The sequence below is a fragment of the Xenopus laevis genome, chromosome 1L (genome assembly GCF_017654675.1).
Source record: "Xenopus laevis strain J_2021 chromosome 1L, Xenopus_laevis_v10.1, whole genome shotgun sequence".
Classification (NCBI taxonomy): domain Eukaryota; kingdom Metazoa; phylum Chordata; class Amphibia; order Anura; family Pipidae; genus Xenopus; species Xenopus laevis.
In genome coordinates, this window is record NC_054371.1 from 204,798,517 (window position 1) to 204,817,718 (window position 19,202).

At 36.0% G+C, this 19,202-nt stretch overlaps 1 protein-coding gene across 4 annotated transcripts in view; it reads left to right on the top strand.

Annotated features, from left to right (window-relative positions):
• The window catches only part of LOC108718130 (A disintegrin and metalloproteinase with thrombospondin motifs 6), a 184,017-nt gene that overhangs the window by 69,204 nt on the left and 95,611 nt on the right, over positions 1-19,202 (top strand). For all 4 annotated transcript variants that reach the window (XM_018265770.2, XM_041569141.1, XM_041569149.1 and 1 more), the window contains 2 exons: positions 7,651-7,694; positions 11,914-12,019. In XM_018265770.2, the coding sequence (XP_018121259.1) occupies positions 7,651-7,694; positions 11,914-12,019 (150 nt within the window). The remainder of the gene's footprint in view (positions 1-7,650; positions 7,695-11,913; positions 12,020-19,202) is intronic.

Consider the following 19,202-nt stretch of genomic DNA (forward strand, 5'->3'; position numbering starts at 1 on the left):
CATTACATTTTTGCCTAACTAACTATATTAGAATATTTTTTTATTTTGCACAGCCTATCTATTTACCAAGTTTTTATTTTTACACTGAGCAATTCCTTTAAGTGAAATATCATACTGGATTTCCAGAGTACCCAAGGATCTCCCTGTTGTCCAAGGCCCTAGTAGGCCCCAGGCAAGCCGATTCAGATCAACCCTTACTTATATTTTAACCATAGCTCTATGTAGCACATATAGGGGCAGATTTGCTAAGGTTCGAACAGTAAATTTTTAATTTGAATTTTCAAAATTGAATTTTGAAATGAATTTAAAAATTATGCCTCATAGACTCCAATGGGGGAAAAAAATGTTGAGCATCAAAAAACGTTAGACGTTCAAATACAAAAATACAAATTTTGAAATTGATCTCAAAAACACAAACTGAAAAATAGCTTAAAGTTTGCTAATATAATTCCTATTAACCTCTACAAGAGGCCAATGTTTTATATTTGAAGTTTTGGTTTTTTTGTGCCTATTAAATCTCATGACTGTGTCTTTTCAAAACATAAATTCCTATTTGAATTTTTTTTTTTTTTTTTTTAAAAAATGTAATTGTTGTAAAAACTTAAATTTGAATGTAATAAATCTGCCTCTTAGCACTGTTAAACCTAATTGTGGTGAGCATGAGTACTGGATATCCGGTTCCCTGGCAGGCCCAGTCTTGACATGGCTGTAACAACTATTACTCATTTTGCCCTTGGCTTTTGTCAATCTTTCAAAGACTGTTATAGTTTTTTCTTTTGAACATGGTTGTTTTTTTTTTAACACCAAAGATCTGTTAACTAACAAACGCAATACAGTCTTGTTCTTATGGTCATGTTACTGGGGGAAAAAAGCGTTAAAAGGGAAGATGGAGTAATTTTATGTGCAAAGTCATCAATCCATTTTTATAAAAGTAACATTCGTTTGATAGCAATGGAAGAGCTTTCTTTTATACATCAGTTTGCACCAGATGCATTCAGTGCCTTGAATTTAGGGCAAAGCTGGAATTGTTAAAAAGGCTAAAATTCACATGTGTCTCAAATTAAGACATCTGTTTTGAAACAGAGCCTTATATCTGAGTTCATGCCCTCTAATGACTCAGCAAGCTTATGGACATATAACTCTGGTCTTAGACACTATGAGACATTCATGATACCTAAGCTATTGGTCATTTGTGAAATATAAAACATATGAGGGCGCTCAATTTTTTTTTTAAAACCCTTTAATGAGTTGCTCATGTTTACTTCCTGCTGATACCGTTGTAAGTTCACCATAATTAATCCTTTACAAAAGATTCTTTGATTTTAGATTGTATCTGTTTTTTTGGGGGGTGGGGAACATTCTGTTATCAATTTTTCTAAACTTGTTTTCAAAACGGTATACATGCATATACAATTTCTTACTCAAAACATTACTTACTACATACTCAGAAAAGTAAACCCTCATTTTACATTTTTTGCAGGGGACCAGGATAACATGGTGTAAGATCCAGTAAAATGTAAATTCAGGGAAATTAATTATGTATTATATATTGGTGGGTAAAACTGATGTCTGTCTTTAAAAATCCTCTAATAGATATTTACATTGAATATAGCTAGTTGTATATTTAGCTGCTTTCATTATATCTTTACCTTTACAGTGAGAACAAATCCAGTTATAATATCATGTTGACTTTATGGAGCTGATTTACTCGAATTTATCTCATTATTTTCTGAAAACAGTCGACCTAACTCGAATTGAGCTTGTTTATCAATAATTTTTCTCAAAAAAACTGGAGCGACAAAACGTCACGACAAAATCAAGCATCAATTCGTATCATATAATCAATGATCCGAAAACTTGATTATATTAAATTTTCACTGCAAAAACTCTTTTTCGGATTAGCTAGCGCAGATCATGTCAAGAAACAACTTCAGGGACATCTGCCATTGATTTGTACATGAGCGCGTCAGGTGTGCGATGGCTTATTTTTGTATTATGATTTTTAGCAGCTTTGGGGTATGATAAATCTCTAAAAAAAAAATTTCCCGTGAAAAATGTGAGTATTCGCCCGAAAACCTCGACCAGAAAGAAATCGAGGTTTAAAACAACAACAATAATAAATGGGCCCCTAAAATGGGAATTTAAGTTTGGTGTCTGTAATTAGAGCTGCCACATTCTTCCTTTCTTTTCTTTTCTCTTCTTTTATTTTCCATTTCCTTCGTTTCCTGACCATTTTCCGAGTTAGTTCTTTATCTAAAGTTGCAAATACAAGGTGCATTTTTAAGTGGTTTATAATGAAGTAAAGTAATACTTTTTTCCCTTGAGCACATCACTGTTTTACTTTGTTTAGTCTTTCAGTGAAGTATTAATATCTTGTTCTGACTTTTAGCTAATGTAATGCCCTTAGTATAACCTAATTTCAGTCTCAAAATAAGGGCCACAAGAGCAAACAACTCTCCAGTTCTTTGCTGAACTTAATTAATATACCATGCAAGTCAAGACCAGTGCAGTAACCCATAGCAAATTTGACACGTTTTCTAACTTTATTAGACTTGGCTAAGCCAATTGCTCTAGTTGACTTCACTAGGTTTCTGGTAAGTAAATGAGCATTCTGCCTCTGGTTTTGTTCTGTGAAGGTATCCCTCTCTTGCCTGCTCAATGCCCCCATTACTTCGATTATCTCATTGGCGATATACTCAATGCTCCACAAATCTTGCATCCACTTGTTTATTAATTGTGATGTAAGAAAAACTTTGTGTGAAATTTTGAAACATTTTACTTCATTTAAGTCAGTCTCTCTCAGCATCATTTGCTTTTATGCCTTTGTTGCCAGCACGATTAAATTTGTTTATTCATTCATGTTTTGGCAGATGTAAATGTTTTAAAGAACTAAACGTATGCATTGCCTTGCCAAGAAAGCTACTAAGTCACTAGCACATTTGGCAGCATGCCCTTGGGTTCCTATTCTTAACATTACAACATTTTGTACTTTGTTAAGAAATCAAGAAAATGTTAACAGCTTTTAGCATGTATTTTTTTCTCTATTACCTCTCACTTCAATAAAGCAAAGTTTATTATTGTTTATCATAGTTAGCGAGTGTAATTAAAAGTCACAGGTTTTTACACAAAAACTAAAATGTGTATTTGAAATATATTGTTTTTAATTAGTAACATAAAAGCACAGTTGCAGAGGTGATTCATCAATTTCAGTATTTTATTTCTGATCAGTTATTCCTTAAGGATGGCAAACCATGAGAATGGTCTTCAATAAGTCTCAAAAGGGGACAATTGCTTCCCTTACCCCAAATACAGTCCAGCTCCAACTTAGTTCTGCTCATTAAATTTGAAATTAATACTAATAGCAGTCATGTTTTCTCTTTTCCTAAAAAGGCAACCATCTTTTTTGCAAAAGATTTTTAATTACAAGGGTAAACAAGATTGATCAATTAAAAGGCATATCACGACTTTTCTCTATCTCAAGTATGAAGCCATTCCCATATGTTTTAAAGTGATAGACTGCTATGAGCGTCCACATTAAGCATCTCTTTTTTGCTCCCGTTCTTTATTGTGGATAGGCCCATCTTCCTCCGGTGCCTCAAAACTTTCTCCTTGGAGCCCCCCCTCTTTAAAACCCTAAACGGAGGGTTCAGCTTGAGCGCTGAGTGGAAGAAAAGGGGTTACTTGTGCCGGTTATTTTTTTATCTTTGTTTATTCAGTTTATGGGGATCCTTGTGCCCTAGAATGGGTTAAGCTGTCTGATAATTAATTATTGATCGATCTATAGACATTGATGATAATTCTCTTTATCCAATCTTGGTTAATGGATTACGAAAGTTTAAGGGGTCAATGCCCCACCTAAATTGTCTTTGAACGTTCACTGTTTAACCTAATGTGATTTGTCAGATATGACTAATTTCTCTCATGGTTCCTGCTGAGTTGGAAAGTAGACTGACTGGAGCACAGTGGAAATGTTGCAGGAGATATGTCTCCTACACAGTCAGACAGTATGTAACGTGTATCTACCACAGATATTTAGTTAAATATGAGTTAACTTTATGGGGATAGAATCCACATCGTTCAATAGACATGTATGACAATAGTTATTACTTTAGCCCTCAACAGAATTGTGCATGACCACTTAGCCAGTTTAATTCATTTAATTATATGATTCTTGTTATTTTTAGGAATGCACCAAATCCACTATTTTAGGATTTGACCAAGTACCGAACTGAATCTGACCCCTAATTGGTATATGTAAATTAGGCAGAAAGAGAACCTTGTGCACAGTGTTCTGTTAAATTTACTTGTTTGTGTGACAAAAAGTCACATGATATTTTGGATTCGGATTCAGTTTGGCCAAGCACCTGGATTTGGCTGAATCCTGCTGAAAAAGGCCAAATATTGGCCCAATCCCAAACCGAATCTTGGATTCAGTGCATCCCTAGTTATTTTAGGCCACCATATTTAGTTAGGCTCACACAATTCTAACAATTGAAATATTAACGTATTTTCAGATGTGGATATTCTGGTATGGGGCATATCCATAATGCTCTGGAACTAGAGCTTTCCAGATAAGGGATCTTTCTGTAATTTAGATCTCCTTAAGTCTGCTAAAAAAAATATTTAAAAATTAAATAAAAATTGAATTGTTTTGTCTCCAGTAAGGATCAATTATATCTTAGATGGGATCAAGTACAATATATTGTTTTATTATTACGGAGAAAAGGGGAATCATTTTAAAAAAATTTATTAGTCTATGGGAGATATAATGGATTACTTTTCTTATTATATTTTTATGACATATTTCTATTTTATCCCATAAATGGTATGTAATTTTGTTACTTATAGGATTGAACTTGAGGCAAATCACCCACAAATATTCTACCTATATTATATAGTAACTTTACAATATAAACCTAAACAAATAACTAAGGATTTTGAGTAATTTATAGACCATTTTGTGGAAAATTGATTCTTCACTGGTTATTGTTATTATCATCTGTTATTTATAAGGCATTGACATATGACCCATAATGTGTGACAGGCTTCCTTTACCATATTTTATGCAGCTGTATTGAGTAGGGCAAAGGGTTTTCTTAAACATAAGAAATGATTTATTTTTACATGATTGGTTGCTGTCCAGTTGAACAGTAGTTTAAATCTGTAAATATACTTAACAGTTTGTGCCAGCTTGCTGAAATTGCACATACTAGAGTTGTTGGAACTTAAATAGATTTGTGACATGAGCATTGTACTGATATGGTGCAATATGTTGATGGATATGTTGATGGGTTCACTTGATGAAATAAGTTTTAAAACCACATTTATGGTGCTGTTCCAAATTTTCAAAATGAATAGGAGTGGTTGAAACTGCCAATTCGTTATAAGTTAGAAGGGCCATACATAGACACAGACTGTCTTGACAAAGTGGCCTATTTGTCTGAAGATGGTCCAAAAGTGATTGCCTTCTCTGTCTATATCTTATTGGATCTCATTATTATATAGTATTCATATTAGTCAATTCTGCAATAGCCCATGAGGTCAAAAGCAGATGGCTCTTCATGAGCCCCTTATGTGACCAATTGTAGGTAAGGCCAATTTGGCCAACCACTTGGGTTTACTGTTTTGGCAAAGATCTGCTCACATGGGAGCATGGCCAGATTACTAGATCTTTATGTGTCTGGTCAGCTTTAGGGCTATTCATAACAAATGGTGTTAAAATGTCACTGAATTTAATTGGTATAGAAGATTGGAAGCAAAAATGTAAAGATATTTTAGCAGGTATGGAGCCTTTATCCAGAATGCTGAGCACCTGAGTTATTGGCTTTTTATGGAGTCTATGGGAGATGCCTTCCAGAAATTCAGAGCTTTCTGGATAACATATTTCTGATAATGGATCCCATACTATACTGTAATTTGTGACTTGGGATATTGAATTCATTGTAATACGACTGGTTAAAATGTTAAATGATCATTGGAAGTGTATATAGATATGGACCAATAGAATTGAGCTGCATCTATCTGTGCAGTTAAAATATGATAAGACCCTTTATCATTGTCAATAATGGGCCCAAGTCTACTCGTACAGTCCAATGTAACAGTGCTACGGGTCTTAATAAACTTAACACCAACCTAAAAAAGGAAAAGGAATATTTACGGGTATCTATCTCGCATACCATGAACTCTCTAGAAATAAATAAATTAAACCACAAATTGAACCAAATCAATCCAACAAAAAAAAAAATACTTAAAATAGCTTTTAATAAGAACTAAAACCTAAAAATTAATACATAAATGCTTTATTTTATGTAGAGGTTCAGCAGCCCTTTAACAGTATACAGTATCATGTTCCATTCCTTTAGTTAAAGGAAAACTATACCCCCAAACAATGTAGGTCTCTCTAAAAAAAATATTGCATAACACAGCTCGTATGTAAAACCCTGCTTCATGTAAATAAACCATTTTCATAATGATATATTTTTATAGTAGTATGTGCCATTGGGTAATCATAAATAGAATAAGGGACGCCTCCTGGCATCATATAATTCACGGTGCACACAAACATACCGACAAACCATACTTGTTAGGTCACATGAGCCAATTAACAGACAGAGTTCTGTCTTTTGCTTCAACGCTTCTTCCTGTTACATTTAGAGTTGTAGTATTTCTGGTCAGGTGATCTCTGAGGCAGCACACACACCCTCACAAAATTGTAGTTCAAGGCAAGAGAAGTAAAAGGACAATATTTACTTAAATATATAGTCCAGTTTGGTAAGATTCTTTTAATATGCCACTTAATATGATATAAACTGTTGCTTAAGTATTCATTTTGGGGTTTAGTTTTCCTTTAACCAATAGCAGTTTCTGACTTTGATATTGATAGATCTTCCTTTGTGTGCCATGGACACTGCACATGCTCAGTGTATTTTAGGCTGATGTAAAACAAAAAAACTGTGTTGGACTGGGACTCCAGGGGCCCACTCAAGAACCTTAGACCAGGGGCCCACCAAAAAATCTTAGACTAGGGGCCAACTATTATTCTTACTTTCCTCTCTTAGCCTCTATTCTCCTAGTTTCTGTTATTTACTTACTATAAACTATTATTCCATCTATTTAGCCTCTTTGTTCTTGTAGAAATGGTGAATGGCCATGAAATAGGCCAAATGTTTATCAGCATGAGGGTCCACTGACACCTGGGCCCACCTGGAGTTTTCCTGGTATCCCTGTGGGCCAGTCTGACACTGTAAAAAAACTAAGCTAAGAATCATCTGAAGTCATATAGAAGTCAAAACAGTAGCAGAAAATGAGGTTTCTTCTGTCATAAAGCTGAAGTTATAGCTATTAATTCTGATGCCAGATGCACTGGTTTCTATGCTGCCATGTAATATAAATCTGAATTAATTATTAATCTCCCTTGTAATTTTTATTGATAATTCCCTGTATAATTTGAGTCACTTCCTAAGCTCAGGTAATTGACAGTAGTGTAGAGCATATTGCTAAATCAGCAGAAATAAGTCAGTAACTTGATTGTAAAAGGCTAGATAAAAAGAAAAACAGCAGCTTTTAAGCTAAAATATGTCAAGGTGCATTTTATTGTTGAATATAAAGAATCGGGAACCGCGAGTACTAATTGTTTTATCTCTCCAACAGGTATGACATCTGTACATATAAAAACAAGCCTTGCGGGACTCTTGGTAAGTGCATCAATGCTTGTTTTTTGGAGGGGGGGGGGCACTAAATTTAATATTTTTCAGTTAGTATTAATAACTATGAATTTAATATATGTATCAATTGCAGCAAGCTTTTTCTAAGAGTTGAAATTACTAAATCAAAGAAAGTGATAAAGACAAAGTTAATTATTGAAGCATTCCAAACAGTAGAAACAGGTATGGCAGCTTTGGAAGACCAAGGTGTGACATATGATTAAAATATTTTGATTACGTTGATTTGATGTTCAGCGAATACAGCAAAAAGAAAAGAAAAAGGAGCCGCAAGAGTTCAATTGAATAATATTGAACATGCTTTTCCATGTCATGTTCTCTTCTTTAAAAAAGTATTTGTGAGAATTTGCTGTGTCTACCTATACATAAGTTCCAGTATTTTTTATTAACGGTCTCTTTCGCTAGCGAATTATCCTCTACGCCTGTCGATGTCCCTGTGGATGGGATTTCTGGCAAATTGTCGCTATCGCCGGCCACTCGCCCTTTAGTGATTCTTCCCTGAAAGGGTTTTAGGAGTATATGGACTTTAGGCATGTGCTCCATTTTCTTTGCATCACTGCGCTAACATTTCATTTTAAAGCAGTCGCTGTGTAACATCTGGTGTTGGATGCCAAATATACATTTGGGGTTGGATTAAATTCCCATATAAGTGACTTAACAGAAATGTATTAAATTATTTTATAGTATAGTACATTATTTTATGCTGCTGTGTTTTGGCTCCATTTGATTTACTTCTGCAGTATTAAAACTTAAACATCTTGGGCTCATCCAGTTTGTAACAAATCACAGGTTGCCTTAGCAGGAAACAAAATACATGCCAATCCAATCATACGCTGACATTTTAAGAGCTCATTATGCATTCTGAACAAACATGTCAGTGGATTATTTTGTAATGGGGCATTTAGACTTTAGTGCGATGAAGGAACTCTCTTCTCCTATGGGTATGCTCTCATCCAAGTGTGTATTTTTCCAAGAAGTAACAGGCAGTAAATTGGAATGTATGGTCCTTTCAGTCCCGCCGGTAAAATACTGCACAGTTATGCCGTTTATTGTATCAACCGTTATTTAAATTAGCGAGCAAGGAATGGTTCTCTTTTTACTCTTCTGAATAAAGCTGGCACACATTTTATTTCTCAAAAACACTAGCTTTCCCTCACAACTGCCCCAGTTGATGATGCCTATCCCCCATATTTCTATGACAGTATCATCTATACCACTGGGCCTTGTGAAACATCAGCAAACATTCACGATAAGATTCCTGACCTGGCATCTATTGACTTGACATTTGTTGAAGTACAGTATATGCTTATACTGGGTATCCCTCATTTAGGCCATGTATACAGGTATGGGATCCATTATCCAGAAATCTCTGAATTACAGGAAGGCCATCTCCCATAGACTCCATTTTGTCCAAATAATCCAAATTTTTTTAAATTATTTCCTTTTTCTCTGTAATAATAAAACCGTAGCTTGCACTTGATTCCAACTAAGATATAATTAATCCTTATTGGAAGCAAAATCAGCCTATTGGGGTTACTTAATGTTTACATGATTTTCTAGTGAACTTAAGGTATGAAGATCCAAATTACAGAAAAATATCTGTTATCCGGAAAGCCTCCGTTCCCGAGCATTCTAGATAAGAGGTCCCATACCTGTACACAAATGGTCTGCCATGTTTGCTGCTTTAATATTGTGCTACATTTGCCTTTTGACCTGTGGATGGTAGGCATGTTAATAAAGAGCCCTTTTTCTGTATTTATTTTTTATCCATGAAGACCACTCTGCAAAGTAAAGTAGGTCTTGGTCTACTTTTCTACATTCAATTTTGAAATATTTTATCTAGGATTGTTGTTCCTGTTTTTTCCCATCAAATTGGTGTCACTAAGAGCCAGAATGACTGAAAAAAAATCATAGGACGTTTGCCTATGGCAAAGTTTATAAATAAAATAGATCAAGGTCCAAATGGTCTATACCAATTTTTCAAGCACCAAACCTTTGTTTATGTTAATGAATGCATTGCTAAGCTTAATTTTTTTGGGCCATGGTCTGTGGCTATGCTGATATCATTATATGCGATAAGGGCCCATTTAGTAAAGGTTTGGAAACTGCAAAAAAAATTGCAGTTTGCTGTTTCATTTGGACCCACAATGCATTATTCATACCCAGAATTTCTGCTCATTTACACCCGCTGCAGTTGGTTGCAAAATTTAGGCCAGTTAACTGAGACACACAAATTAGTGTCCGTTATTAAACTGCACGTTCATAGAGGAAGTAGTGCCATGTGGTAGAGTCCTGCGCAGAACTAATTTATAAGACCCGGATCTGACCCAAACCCGCAGCCCTTGACCTGAATTGCAACCTGCATATTTACCCACTTTGAGCCACGACCCAGACCCGCAACTGCCTTATCTGCAACACGACTAGCAACCGGCTGATCAACATCAACAGGAAGTTATGTTGCTGCAAACCGGAAGTGACATCATCAAAAGTGGGCGGGACAGAAACAAGTTTTGTAAAATTCTAAAAGGACTAAAATATAGACACTATAAAATAAGGTAAGAAATTTAGATGAGACCTGCAACCAGACCCGAGACCAGCAGACCCACATCTATACCTGCAACTGAAAATCCTACCCTCATTCCGCAGGGTAGCCGCTTTTTTTGTGGGTAACCCGCCCGCTGCAGGACTCTACCTTGTGGGTGTGACATGGCCATAAACTTATATGCCCTTGTATTGTGTGCCATTCAAGTAGAGCAACATGGCACCCATAAGCAAAAGGAGCCTAGCACTTACAATAGGGTTGCCACCTTTATTGTTTTGGGAAAACGGGCAGGGGGTGTGTTGAGTGACATTGGGGGCGGGCTGGGTCACATGGGGGGCGGAGCGTTGATGTCGGGGGCAGAACATGTGACGTTAGGGGGAGGAGCATTATGTCAGGGGCAGAACAGATGATGTAGGAGGTGGGGCAGTTGACGTGGGGGGGGGATTGATGATGTGGTGATAAGCAATTAGCTAATTGGCATGTCATTCACTTAAATGTCATGTCCAGATTTCCTTATTTCACCCGTCAACTCCCCTTACCAGAAACAGGGTTGTCTGTGTGGAAACAGAACAGGTGGCAACCGTAACTTACAACAGGGCGGTGCGACCAGAAAATCTGGGAACAACAATAGCAAATAAAAGCTCCCCATAGACGCGACGCCGAACGACCGATTTTAGGGAAGTCCGACCAATCCTTGGAAAATTATCGTGCGGTTAGTGGGATTCGAACGATCGTATATCTTACAATTTTTCGGCCGACATCTGTCAGGAAAATGATCGGCCAGGTCAAAAAATCTTTGTCGGTCCCAGTGCAATCTATCTATGTTTGCAGGGCCAAGCAGGCAGCTCCCCTTTGTTTTCCTGGCAAATTGGTCTTTTTAGTTGATGGTCAATTCGTATGATCGTTCCGAGAAAATCGTGGTCTCACGATGAGGATCTGATCTTTTAAAAATCTCAACATCTATGGCCAGCTTTAGTGTAGCACTGGTACTGTTTGCCTGGTGCAGTTTTGCAGCCATATCATGAAAAACCCTTATAGTATAATATTTAAACATATTACTTTTCCCATCTGACCTCTGTTTTTACTTAAACTGGCTCTCTGTCACCATCTCTGTTGCTGGTCTATAAGGAAAAAAATCCTAATACCTTTCTGCTTGGCTTTATAAAGCTTTAACAAAAAATATATCTATCTTGTGTTTATTTATTTACATTTCTTATCACTGTCTTTTTTGGCAAATAAAAACTTGCTTGTGCTTTTTTTTTCTGAAACCACTAAACTTAAACAGATCTCAGAAGAAAAATAAGTGGACATTTTTTTTTTTACTTTCTGCAGCCTCAAGAATGTTAAAGTAGAAATACTTTGTTGAATTCCCTCTCTTGGCTCATGTTACTAGGTGGTCCCAAGTTACCAGAAGTAAAATTTATAAATCTAACCCCTAGTCTAGACATTTTCCAGCACTGACTGCAGTTCAAAAAATATTAATGTCTAGCCTGCAAAGTGAAATTCCCCCCAGTGATTTTGTAAATGACTAGAAAGTTAACCTCTTGCCAACTGCAACTTCTATATGTGGAGGTTATTAAAAAGAATCCGAGCATTTATAAGTCTGAAACACCTTGGTTTGACCCTTTGTGTCTCTTTCTGTTTATTCAGGCTTGGCCTCTGTGGCTGGAATGTGTGAGCCGGAGAGGAGCTGCAGTATTAATGAAGACATTGGCTTGGGTTCTGCATTTACCATTGCACATGAGATTGGTCACAAGTGAGTTGGAAAAAAAGAAATGAAAATGTGTTATTATGCAACCTGTTTTACATTGTTTCAGTGGATTGTTCATAGTTGTGTATTTCAGGCTGCCTTTATGCCAGATCCTACTGAGTATTGGTTGCCAGATATTTTATTCTTAAGGAAAGTATATAATAAATTATAATGCTCCGCTACATAATATATAACAATTAGAGAGTGACTGTTATAATATTATATCACCAGTGTAAGCAATAATGGGCCAAGTTCTATTTGATGTGATACGTTTTTCAAATGCCCTTGAGTTTTTGTAAGTTAAACATTTGGATAAGTCATGGATTCTTTACCTATGGGTTGGAACCCAAAAATTGATCCCGTGCTGTTTAGGTTGTGTCTCTCTGCCCCCCCCCCCATTAATATAATGAATCCTTTATACAATAGAACAGTGTTTAACTCAAGGTGCATATCAATTTATCGATTTAGCAATTAAAATTTGAATGGCCACATAATTAAAGGAGAAGGAACGCTACCAAAGCAGTTTATTGCCAATAGATTAGCCAAAATAGTGCAAGCTATAACACTATATTTATTCTGCAGAATGCTTTACCATACCTGAGTAAACAGCTCTAGAAGCTCTCACTGTTTGTTTAGGATAGCAGCTGCCATATTAACTTGGTGTGTCATCACTTCCTGCCTGAGTCTCTGCCTGCTCACACATAGCTCATATTACAGTAGGGAGGAGGGAGGGGGAGATGAGTAAACTGAGCATGCTCAAGCCCTAGCCCTGGAGGTTTAAGCTGAAGGCAGGAAGTCTGATACAGAAGTCCATGTGTACACAATAGAAGGAAAGAAATGCTGTGTTTCTTTTGACAGAGGACTCAGAGTAGCATTACTTTGAGGGTTTACTGGTGTATTTATATAAACCTTGCTTATAAAACTTACTTAATTTTAGCCTTTCCTTCTCCTTTAAGGTTAAAGTGGACCTGTCACCCAGACACAAAAATCTGTATAATAAAAGTCCTTTTCAAATTAAACATGAAATCCAATTTCTATTTTTTATTTAAGCATTCATAGCTGTTGTGAGCTCATTTAAAAATCTCAGCTGTCAATCAAATATTGTCTGCCCCTCCTCTATGCCCGTGGCATAGAGGCGGGGCAGACAATTACTTTCACTTTCAATTCAGCACTTCTTAGATGTCACTGCTCTCCCCACATTCCCCCGTTCTCTTTACCATATAATTGTGTGGTCAGGACATGAGGGTGGACATCGGGTCCCCCATTCTGGTGCACAAACAAGATTCTGAGATGATACAAGACTTGTCTTAATAACAGTGTCCACAAAATGGCTCCTGCCTGCTTTCTATCATTTTGAAATCCCAGACTGAAGGAAACAAGATTCAAATAATTTATATAGTGTAGTTAAAGTTCATTTTCCTTGACTAATCTAATAAAATAGGATTTTGAATAATTTTTTTGGGTGACGGGTCCCCTTTAAGAAAATCTGCAAAAAGTGTTCTCTCTTTGAATTTGATACAATGAACTCCACTTACTGTAGAATTGCACTTTCCATCATCCCCTGACAGCCATATCTTTTACTTAAAGGGTACATTTTTCTTATAACATAACTAGGCCAGTTGTATTATAAGAAAAAATGTACCTTGAGTAAAACGTATATGGATATTAGATGCAGATGTCCAATCTACATTCTTCCATCTGTTCTTAACTGTTAACTGTAGTCGTCCTTTTACAGCAGAAGGTGGACTTCTTTTATCCTTGTAATTTAGAAAAAGGGGGCATTTATCTCTCATAAATGCAGGCACATAATATATAACATGTTCTGGTTAGCATGTTTTTGCTCTCTCTCTCCTATTTCAGTCAATTGCAATACACTTGATCCACCTGCAGTAAATATTGTTTGTATTGTTTTGCTTACCTGGAATACTTAGTTCTAAATGATTACAGCAAGTGAAATTAAAATAATGACTATATAAATACTGACTATATAATGACTATATAAAATATTATGTATTACCTTTTGCACTCTCTTAAGATTCACAGTATGGTCTTGTTATAAGCACTCTTCGTCAGCAATATGTGCAAACATAAAACCCATTCATAGAAATCCAAAAGATTTGAACTCCAATTCAGTCACATGACATCAGCATAAGCTTATAAGAGTGTATATTCAGTGCATGATCCTTGAGCATTTTTGAAGTAAAAATACCATAATGCAGGTATGGCATCCATTATCCGCAAACCTGTTATCCAGAAAGCTTCGAATTACGGAAAAGCTGTCTCCCGTAGACTGCATTTTATGCAAATATTCCAGATTTTTAAAAATAATTTCCCTTTTGACTATAATAATAAAACAGTAGCTTGTACTGTATCCCAGCTACGATATAATTAATCCTTATTGGAAGCAAAACCAGCCTATTGGGTTTATTTATGTTTACATGATTTTCTAGTAGACTTAAAGGGGACCCGTTACCCAAAAAAATTATTTAAAATGCTGTTTTATCACATTAGTCAAGCAAAATAAACGTTAATTACACTATATAAATTTGAATCTTGTTTCCTTCAGTCTGAGAATTCATAATAACAGCAAGCAGGGAGGAGCCATATTGTGGACACTGTTATTAAGACAAGCCTTGTATCATCTCAGAATCTTGTTTGTGCACCAGAATGGGGGAACTGATCCCCATGCCCTGGCTACACAATTAAATAGTGAAGAGAGCGGGGAATGTGGGGAGAGCAGTGACATCTAGGAAGTGCTGAATGGAAAGTGAAAGTAATTGTCTGCCCTGCCTCTATGCCTAAGGCATAGAGGAGGGGCAGACAATATTTGATTGACAGCTGAGAATTTTAAATGAGCTTACAACAGCTATGAATGCTTTAATGAAAAATAGACATTGTATTTCATGTTTAATTTGAAAAGGACTTTTATGATACAGCTTTTTATGTCTGAGGGACAGGTCCACTTAAAGGTATGAGGATCTAAATTACGTAAAGATCTGTTATCCTGAAACCCCCAGATCCCGAGCATTCTGGACAACCGGTCACATACCTGTACCACAAATAATTTATCAAGCTTTTAAAAGCAGCAAATACATTTGGAACCAGTCACATAGTGAAAGGAGCAACACACAACATGAACTATAATTCTGTGAAGATTGAATACATAATAATGTTCCTTGAAGACCTAATTGGTTAATGAGAAGAAGTACATAGGTCTGCATTTTTCTGCTGCTGATCCATTTTGGTTGGCATGAAAGAGGTCCATAAAGGTTTCTTCCTCATAACTGCTATAAATCTGAGGGGGGGTATATGTAATAGAGGGTGTTTTTGAGAAGAAGCCATTACACTTATTACATCAATCACTTGCTGCCTAATTATTATTTTGGAGTTATTACACGTAGTGTCGGAATTACAAATGTCCTAGGTATTTCCTTTATCAGCTGCTTAGCTGGCACTATTTTTGTACGAAAGCAAACTGTTACTTTCAATTTCCTTTCCTGGTTTTTAATTATTAGTGACAAGCTATTCCATTTGATAATATAATGTTCCTTTTATTTTAATGTTGATACAGCTGTTGGGATCTGTTTTCCAGCCACAAGCTTGGAGCAGTCTCCATAACATCAGCTGCATTTCAGAACCACCTGCGTAAAAGCCAGTTATAGTGAACAATGTAGAAGTTTGTGACATCAATTATTTCTGACTTTAGAAGTTATTTGAGCTTTTGAATAGTGGAATGATCTGTTTTCTGTCAAGGGAAGAAAATAGATTTGGATGAAACTTTAAGATCAGTCCAGTAATTTTATATATCTAGTCTTCTCTCAAACAGCACTTACAATTTTACAAAACTTATATTTTGTTAAAGTTTATTTATTTAACAAATGTTAGTAAAGCAGGTATGGGATCCCTTATCCGGAAACCCGTTATTCAGAAAGCTTCAAATTATGGAAAGGCCGTCTCCCAAGGCCGTATTTTATCCAAATAACCCAAATTATTAAAAATGATTTCCTTTTTCTCTGTGATGATACAACAGTACCTTGTACTTGATCCAGACTAAGATATAATTAATCCTTATTGGAAGCAAAACCAGCTTATTGGGTTTACTTAATGTTTACATTATTTTATAGTAGACACAGGGCCACATTTACTTAGGGTCGAATATCGAGGGTTAATTAACCCTCGATAGTCGTCTGTCGAAGTTAAATCCTTCGACTTCGAATACCGAAGTCGAAGGATTTAGCACTAATTCGTTATTCGATCGAACGATTAAATACTTAAAATCAAACATTTCGAAGGATTTTAATCCATCGATCGAACGATTTTCCTTCGATCACAAATTTGCTAGAAAGCCTATGGGGACCTTCCCCATAGCCTAACATTGGGGTTCGGTAGGTTTTAGGTGGCGAAGTAAGCGGTCTAAGTTTTTTTTAAAGAGACAGTACTTCAACTATCGAATAGTCGAATAGTCAAACGATTTTTAGTTCGAATCGTTCAATTCGAAGTCGTAGTCGAATGTTGAAGTAGCCAAAAAAATTCTTCGAAATTCGAAGTATTTTTTTATTCTATTCCTTCATTTGAGCTAAGTAAATGTGCCCCTTAATGTCTAAAAAAAGTTCTATTATAACAGGCTCCATACCTCCTATCTGTGTGGTTTGTTTGATTCTTTGAAAGTTTTTTGCCTAAGATATGACAGATAACTTCCAAAATTCTTCCACCTTAAAGGTTGTTGCTTTAATATAATTGTAGAGTGGGGAATTCAATTAAGTTTTAACACACATTAACCAACTAAGAGGCGTCATTTGCATAGCAACCAAAGCATCAAGCTTATCATCACTATATATTATAAAGCAAACTTCCACCAACTGTTGACTTAATAATGTAGAGGGCTTGGCCTACATTTCCATTGGGTAGCCCTGCAGAAGCACTCCCAGCATACCATGGTTGGAGCTGAGAAGTCAAGTGTTTTTGAACACGATATTTCTATTTAGTAACCTTCCTCTAAATCACTGAGCTCTTTACACTGTTCTGTAATTGAGTTTTAATTTTCTTATACATGAAGTAACTATGCATGAAAGTCATTTGATGGCCTTGTAGAATTAACCAATCCCCTACTATACAATGTGATCACCTAGGAATTGTAGGGGGGCATGAAGGCTGCTTGTCAATAGGATTACAAGTAAGTGCACACAATCCTCTATTAACCAAGTGAATTTGTAAGCAGTCAGTTTGGAAACCCAAAACTGAGAAGGTGAGCTATAAAGGGATCAATTCCATTATGAAAATGCTACATATTTTAAATGCATAATATTGAGAAAACTCTTTCTTTACTATCAACTGTCAATATCATGTTTTAGCTGTATTTCCCCATATATATATAGGTTTCCAATATGGACCAGCACTCCAAAAGTTTTTAGCAAGATTTTCTATATTCAAACATCACTCTTGTGTCCAACGTTTCGGCCCACATTGGGGCCTTTATCAAGGATGTGGGCCAAAACGTTGGACACAAGGGATGTTTGAATAAAGAAAATCTTGATAAAAACCTTTGGAGTGCTGGTCCTTATTGAAATCTACATATCACGTTTGACCAAGCACCCATCTTGGATTGTGAAGGAAAGAGTGCAGGTACATACAGGACTCTCTCTCTCTCTCTCTCTCTCTCTCTCTCTCTCTATATAAAATTAAGAAGTGTCTGCACTCTGTTCAATGAGTTTGTATATTTTTCATAGAAGAACCAGCACTCCAGTTTTGTAAGGTACCTTTATCAAAGATGAACATAAAGGTCCCAAAAAGGGCTGAAACTTTGGATGCAGCATAAAGTAAAATAAAGATAAAGCACAGTTGATCAAAGAACAGGAGTGCTGGTTCTTCTATGAATTATATATATATATATATATATATATATATATATATATATATATATATATATATATATATATATATATATATATATATATATATATATATATATATATATATATATATATTGGGCATAAGACATAACAAAGGGGTGGGTTTAGGCAATGTGGGGAGTTAGAAAAGTGAGAGATGTGGCATTGAGTTTTGTTATTTAGCACAAATCAGTGGCTTGCAGAGTATCATAAAAGAGCAGAAAGGGAAATATTTCCCATTAAACCTTCTGATGACCCATGGATTACTGGATGAACATGCATGATAGTAAGTTAGCACATTAAAGTGTCCTTTTTAGTTAATGTAGATGAATGAATATAATAAGCAATGAGCTCATACATCCATACTTATGTAGTACTGCATGAGGTATATTGCAATGCCATCCACACCATCTGCAACTGTTTATAATACATGACTGTACGCAAATATACATTGCTATGAATACTGAGTGAAGGTTGCATATATAAACAATATATACCACTACAGCATGTGAACAAAGAGAAAACATTTGGCTTATTTACATTTATGTTGTGGAAGACTGGAGTTCTTTTTCCAGCCTTGAAAGTTTGATAGTTTAGCATGGTTTTGGTTGTTTCCTTTCACTGAAAACAATTCCCTCAGGTACCTACAGTAAATACAATTTTTTTTACATGATAGCAGATATCTTTATTCCATGAATGGCGAAACGAGTAAACATTTCTCAGTTGAAGTATCTAAAAAAGACATGCAGTGTTAGGTTGTCCTTTCTCATATTTCTTCTTTTTCAACTCCCTGCAGCTTTAGTTCATGACCTCTTGTTCAAAAATTTATTTTACCCTGGAAAATACTTCCCTTCTGTAGCTTACCCTTCAAGTGTCTGTCATGTCATCTGTCTGCTGTTTGTCATTTGATATATGGAACCCCCACTCCTTCTCCCCACACACACCCAATACACACATTCATGTTAGTGCTCTGGAAAAATGGAAAATTGCAGTATGTGTTTCCATATTTAACCATTTTGTATCATTGGGTTTGACATAATTGCCACTGCTGATTCCAATGAAGCTCACAGATAGTCATAGACTAACCGGTAACCCAAAAAAGTAAATCTATGGTGCTCATTATGTTCCATTTAAAGGATTAGTATTTCATTTATATCTGCATTAAGTGTGATACTGTAGAATAGTAATGTGCAGCCCGGCCTGATACCCGAGGGTTGGTGGGTTTGGGCAGACCAAGCTGCTCCTCTTGCGGGTCGCAGGCTGGTTTGGGTTCAGCTCTTCTGCCTAATCTCCCCGCCCTC